Here is a 15,125-nt window from a genome sequence, read left to right as displayed (position 1 = left end):
AGGCCAACAACAGTGTCCATCTGGCTACTGTTTGTGGAAAAAACATCCAAGAATCATAAAGGAAAAGACAGCAAACAAACAAACAAAAAATAAAAAGTTAACCTCAACCTCACTCGAGGTTCTCTTCTTTTTGGTGGCAGCAAAAAGGATTAAATAATGATAGATACAATGGAAAGAATGTGGGGTGGTTAGTGAAGCACGGAGCCTATATCAAACGACCTCCCTATTCCCTACATGGTGTGATAAGAGTAGTGCACGACATAAGAAATAGGGCGTTAATTCGGGATGCAGCCTGACTGGCTTCACTGAGCCTTGGAGGCAGTGGTAATGGTCGAGGCTTGCACAGGCACAGCAGCTGTGGTGGCTTGATGATGAGCATCTGCAGTGACCTGAAGCCCCCCCGCCCCGGCCGACACCAGGCTGACGGGGTTGCTGGTGAGCAGCGACAGGTTCTGGGGGCTCAGGAAGAGCGGCGTTGTCACCAGGTTGGGCGTGTTACCACCAGAGGTGTTGGCGAACAGCAGGTTGCTGCCGTCCAGAGAAGTGATGGGGATTGTGCCGCTCGATGCCAGAGCTGTGGAGAATATGGGAAAGAAGAAGCGGGTGGTGCTTTTAGTGTAAGACGACGAGATGGTTGACAGTGCTCTCTTTCTAAAGGATTTGTTTTTTTGTTTTTTTTTTTCCATCGTCGGAATTTATCAGCAGCTCAGTGGGATTAATTTTTCTACTCGCAGAAGTAATTTTCTCTCAACAGGATTAACTTCATGGGCGTGGCCTGAATTATAGTACCCTCAATATGCAAATGTATTGTGTCCTCATTAAATTTTTGCTTTCATTATACAAATTATACCAACAATGGGTTATACTCATGACCTCATGATGGCTTTTTCCCCCCATAATTTTCTCTGTTCATATTCCAAATATGTTCCCCAGGGCCAGAGACCAGAACCCTGTTTCTAGGAGATGGTATAATCAATTAAAATCTAAGATGACAATTACATAAAAATATAGACTATTTTTACAGTAACAAACCTTCAATGCAGTTTTAACTTGTCTTCCTCATCACTCCCTACCACACACCCAACACCCATAAACTGATTTCTAATCAACGTTGTTCATCAGTATGTCAGGTATCCAGTCTGTTATTACCAGCTTTCAGTATTCAGAAGATCAAATCTGAGATCTGAGTGAGGACCTGGGTGTTGCTGAGTATTTTTTCAAGTTTAGTAATAACCATTATGAAATACTGTAGAGCACCGTGTCCCTCGAAAGACAAACCACCCAAACGAAATACAGAAACAGTCCACAGTTCAAAAACAGGGTGGGAAACCCAGCTTCATACCAAACATTGTTTTGTCTGAGACCAGAAAATATTTGCTCAGTGTTAAAAGTAATTTCATAACATTAGTACACACCTTGAATGGTGGCCAGGGTGCTGTTGCTCATGAGAGCAGGACTCAGTGCACTGCCAAGGCCACCAGGAGTCAGGCTGAGCAGGGCCCCCCTAGACACAAACACAGGGGAAGATCATTTATATCAATAGAGAAGACACCTTAACACCAGAGGTGATATTTAGAAGACCAGTTTGAACGTGGCCAGCACTAACCCTGGTGCGAATTGGGAGGAGGCCATCAGTCCTGGGTTAAGCCCTGCAGCAGCAGCCGCCATTGCAGCAAAGCTCGCACTGGTGGGCAACTGGGCGGCACTCTGCAGCGCCGCAGACAGCCCCTGAGCCGACACCATCACCTGACCTGTCCCTAAAGTGGTGGCTATGGATGTCGGAGCCTGGGTGACGATGGTGTGCGCCTGAGTGCCAACCTTGCTCTCTGTGGTCGTGGACTGAATAGTCGTTGGTGACGGGCTTAAAGATGGAGAGCTGGGTGCTGTGGTAACCATAGGTGCGGTGGAGATGACGGATGCAGTATTTGTGGCTCCAACTGTCGAGCCTTTGAGGGAGAATGGGGAGAAAATAACAGAAATAAAAATTAACCTTAAATTGTATCATTTAGTGTGATGAGAAACACGCTGTCATAAAGGCAAACACACACACCTGTGAAAGACAAACTGGAGACGCTGGTGCTGGTGAGAGGCATCACTGGGTTTACAGTCAGAGTGGTGGGTGTGTTAATAGTTGGACTGCTCACAAGGCTTGCTGTGCTGGCCACCTGGGAAACAGGGGAAGAGGAAGAATTGAATGAATAGTTGTTGTTTTTCTGTTTTTCTGGGCGCTGCGGGTAGGACTGAGCCTTAATGGTACGCGCTCTAATACCGGGTTGCCCCCCCACAGCATCATTTAGCTACAGCTACCTCTACAAAATAATTAAATAACAAGAGTCATCACATGATCCTGTGTCCATCCTTACCAACGGGCTACTGGGGGTAAATATGGTTTTGATGGGGGTGCTGCCTCCGCCACTGTTGCCACTGCTGGGGGGGTTAATCCTCTTCTCTTTCTGCCGACGATTGCAGAACCAGACCCGAATTACCTCCTTCTCCATGTTGAGCTGGTCAGCGATCATGGTGATCTCTTCAGAGGTAGGTTTTTGGTTCTGCTTGAAGAGGGCAAAGAAGCCAGGGATTCCCTGTCAGCACTGAGGAGACTAAGTCATTCACTACCTCCACACCCCATTTATACTATGATCATTTCATATACTTACAAATTTGAAAAATATCCAATGCTTCTGCCAGGGTTGCCTGACAATGGTGACAATTTTTCAAACGGAAAAAAAAAGAATTCTCCATAGAAACCCCCAAAAACAACCCGTGCTGCACTGCTCCACTGTTCTACTATGTCAAAATATGAAAAAATATTGCTAAATAAAAAGTTTTTAGCTTGCACAATAAGCAACAAATAGTAACCCCTAACTTTTGCTTAATGGGAATAAAAACTGATCAATATGTGACTTAACAAATGGGAGTTTCTCACCTCCAGAAAGCTCTTTTCTAAGGCCACTCGGATGTTGGTCTCGATACTGGTCCTCTTCTTCCGTCTGCGGTTGAGTCCCTCTATGCCCATGCCTGGGGAGCCCAGAGCACTGGGGCTGGACAGGGCCTGGTCAGATGTCAGGTTCTCTGCACAAACAGCACCGACACAAAGGAAAGGGAGGGAGGTAAAGACGAGGTACTGTAAAGATACATCTGTCTATCCAAGTGCAGATGTGACGCTAACACTTTGCACATTATGCAGAGTAAAAGTACTTGTTCACTTCTGTATCACTTATTCAGGAAGGTTCAGGGACAAACCTGCATCATTGAGCCACTTCTCAAGCAATGGCTTAAGTTTGCACATGTTCTTAAAGCTCAGATTCAAGGCCTCAAAGCGAGAGATGGTAGTTTGGCTGAAGTCGTTTCCATACAGCTTCCCCATGGCCAGGCCAACATCCCCCTTGAGAGAAAAATAGGAATAATGAATAATGTAAGCACCAGTGTCACAATTCATTTTTGCTGCAGCAAAGACTGGCCTGTGAGTTTATCGTTGTATGTATTATACAGTATGTACTAAGAATTTGAGCATGAGAATATCCACAGATGTTGATTTGCAAAAGAAAAACGCATGGAATTGCAAATTTGACAATCACTGAGCTCTTGAGGATAATAAATCTATTCAGTCCTACACACACCTGTGTGAAGCCCAGTTTGATACGTCTCTGTTTGAAGGTTTTGGCAAACTGCTCCAGCTCCTCCAGATCACTAGGCTCCTCCAGAGTCGGGGTATCCAACCGTTTGGGTGGTGTCTGACTGTGGGGCAGGGACTGAATAGGTGTTGCTGCTGTTGTGCGGGTCGGAGTTGCAGGCTGCAGAAAAAAAAACCAAACAGCAAAACAAAAGAAAATGCATCAAACAAATCTATAAACATTGACTTTGTGAAGGGATTTTATTCAAGCACCTGGATTACAGATGGGGAAGTGTCAGCACTGCCAGAATAACTGAAACACATTTTTTCAGAGTTTAAAAGAGGTGCTTGCATCATTACCAACCTGAGTTGCAAGGGCGATGCTTGGTTGAGTCGGCAGGAGGTTAGCTTGGCTTTGAGGTAGTTGAGTTAGAAGACTCTGGGTTTGCAATATGCCTGCAGAGTGAAAGGCCGGCAGGGTAGGGAAGATTAAACGAAAATCTTAAACTACAATCTAATACTTTGAGTATACCTCTTAATTCTGCATGTAAATCAAGCACTGCAAGTCTTTCGCTTACCCTGTGGGGCCTGTGGTGACTGTGAGATGATGAACTGAGCAGACTGCAGAGGAGTGGCGATCGGGTGGCCGGGCTGAACCAGAACAAACTGAGGCAGACCTAAATTCTGCTGCTGTAGCTGCTGGAAGATAAAAATATTCAATCAAATCATCACGGCAATCATGCAGAGGAATGAGTTTTTTATACCATACACCAGCCTAAACAGCATCTCCACAGCGTTGTTACCATGAACTCACATGACCCAAGTTTTGCTGTGGCATCATTACAACTGACTTTATCACTAATTCTATGTTTTACATTAAACTATACCATGAATTGCAGTATGCTCTTCGTGTTCGTCTTATTCTAATGAACACAGTATATTATAAGGTAATATTTACCAACCAATGGCAAACTTGTAGTAATTATTTGCAGAGCAGGTACTCTGTTTTCATGGACTTAAGCAACTCTCAAAGCCAAAGCCATTACCACTTTATCATCAGCACTGTTATTTCTGTAATGATTTGTCTGCTGAAACCAAACACAAGTCATTTTTTTGCATTTCCATATTATCCGCATTTCAATTAGTGAAGAGCCGCCACATTTGTCTCCGGAAAGATGTCAGCAGCTGATTCAAGTGGTAGAAAAGTAAAGCGTTTTTTGGGTACCTGCATACTATTTGGAAAGCAATGTTTATCTATCTTCATCGAGTTTTGTGGAAATGTGTTACTTACTTGGGTGATCTGGATGGGCTGTGACAGGGGCAGCTGGGTGATGGGTGTGGCTGCGGAGGCTGAGATGCTCGCCCCAGTGGTGCTGTTCTGCTGGCTGGCTGAATGCTGCACGGCAGCCAGGAGCTGAGCTTGGGCCTGCTGGATCAACAGCTGCTGATGCGCGGGGGTCAGGGTCAACTGGAGAGGCAGACAGAGGAACACAGCAGACGGAGGAGGTTACAGACAAACAGAAAAACAAACACAATAAGCAGTGTTTCGACAAATCAGTTTTAAGGAAAGTCATACAGACTGGATGAGTTACTGTTGCCACAATACTTGAGTTTTGGCTTCGATACCCATGCAAAGTTTAATATCTAACATAACTACTACAATACCGCAGCGGGACTTTACACAAACATGTGTTGCATAAAAGACATAAAAGACTTTTTGCATTTTACATACTGGTCTTGAAATGTTGGCTCGGAATCTGTCTTCATTAAGTACCATAACATAAACACTTCATTTATTCCCTGCTGGCTCCAGTTTTATCAAGAACAGCAGGTGGACTGCATTAGTTGATGCTGTTGCCAACAGCTGTTTAAATGGCTGCTCCGGTTTACTGACATGAACTTGACCGCAGCTCTGCTTCTTCCAATCTCTCTTTTTTATTATTCCAATTTGTGCACACCCGTACAGACGATACTGAAGTGGATTCCCCACCATACTAAATACATTCGGTCAAAGTACTGACTGTTTATGTAAATTTAACTATTCAATTTAACTTTTCACAAAAGGTATTGAAGTAGTATTGAAACTCTGGTTATCATGGCAACACTAAAATGAGCCCAAAGACGCAAATGGAGAGAAGACTCATGCAGCTGAGCCAGGCACAAGTGCAAATGGGCATGTTGATGTCGTGTTCAAACTCAAATCCACATGCACGGTAACCATTCACTCCTGCATAGCACAATAGCAGCCGCATTCAACCCGTCTGGTCTTCGCAACTATAGTACGGCCTCAGGGAGAAGATGGATATGAAATGTGTCTCGTGGTTGGCCCCGGCCATGAGTGTACAGACACAAAGACTATGTCCAAACACATGGTATGGAGGAATTTGGACATAGCCCAACAACCACGACAATGAGCAGACAGACAGGCAGAGGAGACACCAGCCTTAGCCACAGAATCAGGGCAAGCCATCGTTTCACCACCCAGTCTTTCAGCCAGGTTTGATCATGTTCAGTTATCACTCCGGATGCATGGCTACGGCAAAGTTTTAACTCAAGGCAGTGAGGCAACAGGCCACTTACTCCAGCAATCTGTCCCCCGGCCAACATTAGCTGGGTTTGAGGCAATACGCTCTGCTGGACGGAGGTCGAAAGAGCACTCGAGTCTTCCAACTTAGACTAGTGGAGGTGAAGCAAAGAGGAGGGCTTAGAGGAGATCTTCCTACAGGCATAACTGAGCATTGCTGACAGTGTAAGGTAGGCCTGGTCAAATAACTCTTAATTTCATGTCATAGCTGTCATCATAAAAATGACAAAAAGTTAGGAAATGTTTTAACTAAAAACTATTTGAAAGACTGTGTAAATAAAATAAGAACAGATCTAAAAATACAATGAAAGATCAAATCTCTGTGTACCTGAGCGGCTTTCTGAGAATGAGCCTTTAGTCTTTGAGCAGGGAGAGGAATTTAAATTAAAAAGGAAGTGAGAAAGTGGGTATTTCAAATGTGCTGCAGCCTTCAGAGACAAGAAAAGTGAAGGGAAGGGAGGGGAGAGTTGAGATGCTAATTAAAATAACTGTTATGCAGTGCATGTAAATTCTGCATAGATTTGCATATTCTCGGCCATCTGTTTCCGAGCAACCGCAGAGCAGCTAATTAGCATACAGGGTTGATTAATCTGCCTTGTTGCCAGGCGACACCAGGAGAGCCTGGCTCATTTAAATGAACTCTCTCTGCTTGTGCATGTGTGAGTGCCGATGAGCATACCCATGTTCAAACTTCATTCGTTATTTCATTGTAAAACTACAATTAAACAGTGTCACTACACCAAATAAATACATCAGACATCTGCTCCTTCCACAAAAACAGGAAAACAAAAAGTTACATGAGGTTAACTGTTTGATGGTGTGCACCATGTGTTACCTGTTGGAGGAGGGCTTGTGCATGTGCATTTGTGATTGCACTTGTGGTGGGCACGGTCTGCCTCTGAAAGTCCAATCCATTGATTTGGATTCCTAAGGACAGAGACATAGGTTGAAACACACAGCGCAGAAACACAGTTAATGAAATGTGGTGTGTGGTTAAACTGGCATCTATGCTGTTATTGTTCTAAGACAAGAATGAGGAACACAAAACTTGAAGCCCAGTGGAAGTATACTACAGAAAAACAAACAGTTTTCAGGTGCAAGAAAACGTTATAAACTTTTTTTTTTTTTTTTAAACGACCACATCTGCAGTGGTATTGGTGATCCAAAGTTATAAAAACTGCTGCATAAATCTGTTAAAATGCAGGCTGGTGAGTCATCACAGAAATAAATATTAACACTATGGGCGTGCACAAAAACTGAAAGCATACAATATCATTAATATTTACTTAATAATTATTACACAACAGCAATTTAAAGCTAAGCACTAAATGTCCAACGTTCATTCTCTGAGTCTGATAATGTATCACAGAATGACTAAAGCACTGAGACATTGTGATATTCAATAGGCACAAGTGAGGGAAACTGCTCTGTGGGGTAAACACAAGGAGAACTGCTCACAGGGATTTTGGAAAGCAGCCATCACTTTTTTCAAAATGACCCGATGATAATAAAGGTGGACAGTAGTGAGCTCTTTCCGATTTTAGCTGCAAAAATGCTGTGAGTTTGAAACCTGTTGAATGAGGAGGTAAAACTCGGCACGTCCTGATTTCAGCCCAGCAAAGACAAAAAGAAGAAAAAAAACCCCAAAACAAAACAAGCAAAAAAGGTGGAGGTCACTCACCGGTGTTCCCGTCACCACTTTCCATTGCACATTTAGTAGTTTCTGACTGATTATTCACTTTAGCATCTGAAAGAGCCAGACAGAGATAGACAGTGAGACAGACTCACAGCTACTGCTGGTAAAAACATAACACAGCTCTACCTCAATGATTTGAAGAGTGCTCTCACTTGTACCACCAGAATATATCCCATAAATACATGATTCTCCACAATACCATTTCAATCGTGTTCGCCATTCAAAGCAGTAAAATAGCATTACCAAGCAAAATCACCATAATGAAACCAACTGTGTTTACAATCACAAGTCATAAGAAAACAATAACATGATAACTGTCATGTCACTTTAATGCAATAAGCTCTTATAAATTACATTTTATTGCAAACTGTGCCACATCAGACTTTCCTGTTTCACACAACGACAAAGCCCAGCTGAGCTCCATCACAATCTCATCAAAAACTCACCCACTCTTGCTCCACCTGTGTTTTCCAGCATGGTTGCCGAGCCTATCAAGGAAAATTGCCTCTGCCAGGCAAACCCACCAACAGGGTGTCCGGCACTCTGTTCCTCCTCCCACTCCTCACTCTCTTTACTCTCTACTGGTCAGCAGCGAGCAGAGTTCAATGCAACCAGAGCTACACACAGACACAGTGGCACTGTCCACCGCACGGTTCACTGAACAACACTGGGATACGCACACTGTGAAAGCCAACAGGGTTTAGGCAAACAGCTCTCCTTGCCTCACTCTGCACTCTCTCTCTCTCTCTCTTTTCTTTTCTTATAGCTCTGCCCCTCTCTCTTTACAGTGCCTACTTTGCACTCCCTCTCCCTCTCTCTGTCTCTCTCTCGTGTGCCAAAATTGTCTGTACTTCTGAAAAAGTTCACCCTCTTCCCTCTCTTGCTGGAATGAAACAAACGACAAGTGCAGCTGGCGGCCTCCTCCAACTCTGCCGCCCCCCACCCCACCCCACCCCACCCAACTCTATAATGAAGCATAATCAGTATTCAGCTGATTAAAGCCGTATGCAAATCTGCCTCTGCCTCGTTAGCAATGCAAGGCTTTGAAGTCCTGCGAGCGACGCATTTCACACCGGGCTCTGAAAGCTTTCTGCATAATTTAAACCCCTATAAATATTTATCAGCTCATTAGCATATTAATTGGATGGCTTTTGGAGGACGATAAAAAAAAAAACAGGGGAATAAGGACGACACAGAAAAGGGAAAAAAAAGTGCTCAAACTAGCACTTGGCGCAGCAGAGGGAGGGGAGGCAGCAGCACAAGACCAATTATTCTGCGAGTGCACGGCTAAAAAGTAATTAGCTAAGAGCAGGTAACAGGCTGAAGATATCCCAGAATGCAGTGTGGGGCCTGTCGGCGGTGGTCTGGGCATGTTAGCAAGGCGGACTGCATTAATGGAATGTCTTAGGCTGCTCGCTCAGAGAATCTCCAGGTTTCATGGAGACCCAGCCTAACTGCTAAAAAGGGAGGAGGAGGGTGGGGGGCATGAGTGGGAGGGGGACTCGCTCAATCGGAAATAAATAACTCCACATTAATCCACCACAAGCCTGTCATTACTGCTAGACCCCCTGTGGCTAAAGCATTCCACAGCGAGCGACTACAGAGAGTGGGTGGCGGGCTTCTGCTGCCTATGTTTATGAAGTGTTTGGGGATTAGCATATTTAGATTAGCTTTACATTCCATTAGTATTTCATTTTGGAGCCCTTTTAAATTCATTTCCAGCATGCTCTGAGAGTTAATACAGCGGGGGGAAACAGTCCTACTATGGTGCTGCACAGGTGTCCCGTGAATCAGAAGGACTGGACTGGAATGCATGGCTGTATTGTGGCCTACAGAGGAAGGGGCTTACCAACTAAATCCATAACAACTGCTCCTGGCTGAAGCTCTAATCATCTTCTTCACTTATCCCACTGCCGAACAATAGGCGGTTACATACTACCTGACCAAATCAAACACTGCCAAGAAGGCATGGTGGCTTTATCACAGCACATACTGAAAAACCAGCACACCTTTATCAGCAGTATGAGGACAATCACAAAGCAGTGTCGGCAGCTGAACCAGCGGTCCCTAAAGGTTTTTCTTAATGGTATACCCCAAAAGCCCTATCAGATGAGTTCAAGTACCCCTGCATCGCCACTACTCATCAAGTTTCTATTGTGTTCATCAGAATGTATAGTTTTTAAATGTTTATTGTTTTTAATTTTATTGTCTTTAAAATGTCTGAAAATAAGGAAAAATGCATTTTGCAATTTCTTAAAGCTCAAGATGACATCTTTAAACATCTGGTTTCTTCTATCCAACAGTCCAAAATACAATAAGTTTACTGTGATATAAGACACAGAAAAGCAGATAATGAATATTTGGGTTTTTTACTAGAAAAACTGACACTGAAATAATTACATATAATTAGATATAGTGGATATGTTTCCAATCGTTTTTAATAATAATCCTGAAATTTTTGATTAGGTGCGCTCTATGTTTGTTTTGTTTTTTTGCAGTAGGTTTGGTTGAAAATTCATACTACTAGACAAGAGGTAGTTATATGAATTTTTTTCATTACTTTGAGTTATCTATTTCAAATTCCTTGCTCATGTGCTACCTTGTTTCCTCAAACTTTCAATCGAACTGGTTCTTACAACTGACTCAGGTTGACTGGATTGTTGATTGTTTCACCTGCGCAATCTGCCTATACGCAAATATGTATAATATAATTTCTATTTTTCAAATCGCTGTAAAGTTCAGAAGTTTGTTTGGTGATCACTGATGTAAACAATAAATGAACACTGCATTATACTCCATATCACTCTCCACTGTCCATCCCTTCAAACAACACAGCTTTTAGTTTAGCTCCGTCCTACTGTTTACCAAGGTGGCTACCACAGAGTATATACAGTTGGCACACTTGTGTAAAATATCTCAGAGAGGTCATTTCAACAAAGTGTGCACAAGAGGTCGAGAAATTAGTCTGTCTTAATGACCTCTTCAACAGTCACATCATGCAACCAAATGAGAAAACAAAGGAGATCTGAATGCAAGGACAGTTATCAGCAGTGCACTTCAACACATGTACAGTTACTTGGTTGAATGGTTTGCAAAACCCTGCTGTGGAACAATGCATTATACAAATATCCTGTGAAGAGAATTTTAAATAGGTATCTCATTAGCACTGTAATATGGGAGGGCTGACTGAATACTGCAGAGCTGTTAATGTGAGTGTAAGGACTCAACATAAGACAGAGCAAAAACTTAATTAGCAGATCCACATTCTGCCCTGATACCTACAGTATATTCTTCATCTTAAACACAGAATAAATCAAGACCACTTTTCCACATCTAGACCAGACTGAGAATGGTCAGGATGTGTGGTCACGACAGATAATCTGTCAATTTGAGGGAATCAATAAGCAAAGAACCTATATCTCGCTTGTTTAATGCAGAGTCAACATGGACATGCAAAAGATTTTAAAATAGGCTTTAATACTAGTCAACACATTAAACCAACACAATCTGACAATAGAGAGCACAAACAGCAAGACTGAACTGCAACACAAATGAACTGCAACACAGGACGCAGTGTAATCTGATGAACAGTAATGGGGCTAACATCACTGTAAGCTACTATGGTATCTCTTGGGTGGTCATTAGCCGACTGTCTACAGGCTAGGTAGAAAATTCAATCTAACTAAATTAAAGTGCAGTTTCTAAGGGGGTGGCAAGTAGGAATATTCAACTACTTCCAATCAGCGCATGCAGAGGTCAGCCATGATTCACTCCAACAGTTTGTTGGTGCAGACGGACTGAATTCACATGTAAATTCACCACCTAGGATGCTGATATTAGCATTAACTGCTGGTTATTCATGTGCAATTGCAATAGCGAAATACTGCACTTTTCTTTTAGATTTTCACCAGTTTCCTCACTGTTTACTGCAATACTCTGTCACTTCTCACTTATTTATTTAAAGAAGACGCATTACTGCATCTACAGAAGAATTTTTTTCACTAGACCGAATGTCTTCTAGCAAACTCTTTTTTTCCTTCACCTGCACTTTGTTTTAAAATTGTTCTACTCTATTTGTAGCTTTAAAACCTTTCATGAAATTCTGGCAAATGTTTACTTATGCTCATCGTAAGTAATGGCAGACACATGAGAGTCATCAGGGACAACATGGCAATTGTTGTTTGGTAAATGCAACAACTTAGGTCATCTAGCAATCATAAAGTACTCTCTGTCTACTTTTCCTACATGCCCCCATTTTGTAGATCAACTCCTGTAGCTACATGGTGCAGCAAACTTGGATTTGCACTTGGACCTAAAGGTATTTTGCAGAACAGGTTATACATATGTGTATCCCTTGCCTACAAAGCCTGACATAACCTTGTCCCAGAGAAACCACGTTTATAACGGCAAAGGCAAAACATCTTAACCAGATGTCTGTTTTACTTTGCTGTATTTATAATAAAGGCATTCTTGTTTTGCATTATTTGTCAGGAATGACTCACTTTACTTCAGATCACCAGAAACAAGTAGTTATCTGTTTAGAGCACAACATACAGCTCTTATTAGTTATGATTTTCTTCTTCAACAGTGAAAAAGCCTGTGACTGGAGCCTTCATGGAGGCCTTCTCGGTACTTTGAGATGGCATGTCCTGAATTTATTACTGCAAATGATGCATTATTCATAACAACTGTGTTTACATCAATGAATATTCATGGTGGAACTACAAGGCTGGAATGAGGGTGGAACTGTAAAACTGATTAAATGAGAAAAGTAGTCTAAGTGTGGGGATGACAGAATTATTTCTCATCTGTTCTTTAAGTAGTCTAGTTTAATAAGTCAATTATTATTTTTCTATACAAGTGAGCCTATTTCCAGACAGTGAATCAAATTTCACAAAATGCTAAAAAACAAAAAAATTTTAAAAATGTAATTATTCACAACATTTAATGAGTATTAATCAATAAAAAATGCTTAAACTCTTTTCTTGGCTTAGCTCAAAATGAAGGCTAGAATGTATCATGACTGTCTTGCAAAATATCAAATCATTGCCTGTAATGTGATACTATCGTTACTGTTGGCAAAATTAGCCTGTGAGTCTCCTTTGTAACAATGCACGCAGGGAATGAATTTAATGTATTTGCATCATAACGAATACAATCTAAATCACCAGCAGCCCTGTGATAAACATGAAGTTCATCATTAAAACAAACCAAGCAAAGGAACACAAGAAGAAACAATTCCATTCATTATCTATTTTGACGTGCAAAGGTAGTTATGTGTTTTTCAGCATTTTCTCCTCAAAACTAAAGAAATACAACATCTATTTTTGAAAATGGTTACACCTTAAAAATCACACAGGGACTCCAACAACAAAGCAACTCTAAGTGTTAATTCAAAAAGTAAAGACTCCTGTATCAGAGATAATAAAACCCACCCTCTGTAGCGGTACAACAACAGCACTCAGACTGCTTCATTTGAAACAAACTTAACTACATGAGTTTTTTTTTTAACAGTGCTGTCAAGCTGTGTCTTGCCCAGCCATGAAACCGGCAGAGTGAATAGTAAGAATGCCCTGCCTGTTATTATTGTGCCCTTCCGGAAGTGGGCCTCACTACCCCTCCCTGTGCCTGGGGGGGGGGGGGGGGATACACAGGTACAATCTTTGTATTCAGCAAACACTGACTAGGTCAAAACCCTTGCAGCAACGAAGGTCATAAAAGGTATAAAATACGTTTCCAAAACAGTTCAACCAGGAGCAATGAAAAGTTGTAAAAAATAAATTAAATATTCTAATGAGGTAGAATCAACACTAGCACCACCCCGATGCCAGACTACTACCACTTCAAGTAAGAAAAAAGTGCTCGGCGCAACTTCTCACAAACTGTAGTTTTAACTGTATAAACACATGCGAGAAACACTTGCAACACAAGCATGTTTTCATCATCTTCAACAGCTGACCGCCATAACCCCGTTTGTATTTTAAATTGAATTAACGCAAACGTAAAGTTAGCGTCTAAACCAGTGGACCAAGTTAAAGGAGGCAGTCAGTTAGCCACGATAACCGCTTCAAAAATTTGAAAACACGAGGCCAGATTTTTTTTTTAAACTAACACATTTCAGTCTTTATCGTCACAAAGTGTTGTGTTGACACGCAGGGTGAGCTCCAGCTCTTCCTCGGCTGATGGAATATGCTGAAGTCCGCACTCTGGTTCAGGCAGGCCCGCATGAATAACACAACAGGCTGCCGGAGCTCCGCTGCGCCGAGCACACAAAAGGCTGAGGCAAAATGCTCCGCTATAAAAATTACGTCGAGCTGGGTACACATCGAGCTGACACTGTGTGTTAAACAAAGGCTAGGTTTGCTACATGTTTCGTGTTTTTCCCACCACAAATAGCGCTTGAAAAGAAACAAGCGCAGCCACTGCCCGGCTCACCAAAAATGAATATGCAAACCTCTTTCAAAAGCTTCAGTGTGCATCAACACAAAGCCAAGCGTTAGCAGACGAGCTAACGCTAGCCCGCTAGCATCCTCATTTCAATCAACCTGCGATAGTCAAATATCTAAATATGTCATATATGAACCAGAGTCACGTCGCCGATTACTAATAAAATATGCTAAATTGTATTTGTCGGCAGAGGTATGAATATGTAGCGGCGTACAGCCGTCTAATCACACAAAGGGGGGAGGCATGTTTCCATGTAATTTGCCGTCGCACTGCAATAGCTCGTTTCCTCCTCTGTCAAATTACAGTTGGCTAGCTGAGTGTAAACTAAAACAGAGCTGAATACCACCCTGATCTGTTAGTCAGTCTGCGTTTCATCTGTATTCCGTTTATCATAAATTGTGAGTATCACAGTTTGAATATGAGTATGAATATGTAAAATGCTGTAATCATTACCTGGTCCTGAACTCTCATCTTGACTCGCTGCTCCTCCGTCCGCCATTTTGAATATTTAACCCGAAATCCCAGCCCTGAGCCTGCCTGTGACAGACACACACACACACACACACACACACACACACACACACACACACACACACACACACACAAAGAGAGAGAGACAGAGACACACATACTCACATACATACATACACACACACACATGGCGCGGACCTGGGTAAAGGAGAGGGTGGAGTGTGTACTGGGTGTTGGTAGCTGTGACTTATTTACATACCTAAATAATCATCTAGCTTTTATTAAACTCCCCAGAAGAACATGGGTGGATCCAA

The 15,125-nt window shown here is 42.3% G+C and overlaps 1 protein-coding gene across 1 annotated transcript; it reads right to left on the bottom strand.

The window, feature by feature from the left end:
- Positions 1–265: 265 nt before the first annotated feature.
- Positions 266–14,839, bottom strand: pou2f1 (POU class 2 homeobox 1). The gene is given in 14 exon segments (XM_022740945.1): positions 266–574; positions 1,404–1,504; positions 1,607–1,946; positions 2,051–2,165; positions 2,364–2,552; positions 2,927–3,086; positions 3,249–3,385; positions 3,621–3,794; positions 3,978–4,069; positions 4,192–4,312; positions 4,905–5,081; positions 7,033–7,124; positions 7,879–7,944; positions 14,794–14,839. Coding segments are annotated over 14 exon segments (2,082 nt in total). The 3' UTR covers positions 266–302.
- Positions 14,840–15,125: the final 286 nt, after the last annotated feature.

This window comes from Seriola dumerili, unplaced genomic scaffold (assembly GCF_002260705.1).
Source record: "Seriola dumerili isolate Sdu_G_001 unplaced genomic scaffold, Sdu_1.0 BDQW01000052.1, whole genome shotgun sequence".
NCBI lineage: Eukaryota > Metazoa > Chordata > Actinopteri > Carangiformes > Carangidae > Seriola > Seriola dumerili.
The sequence above is the reverse complement of the archived record's forward strand: the minus strand, read 5'-3'. Positions and strand labels throughout refer to the sequence as shown.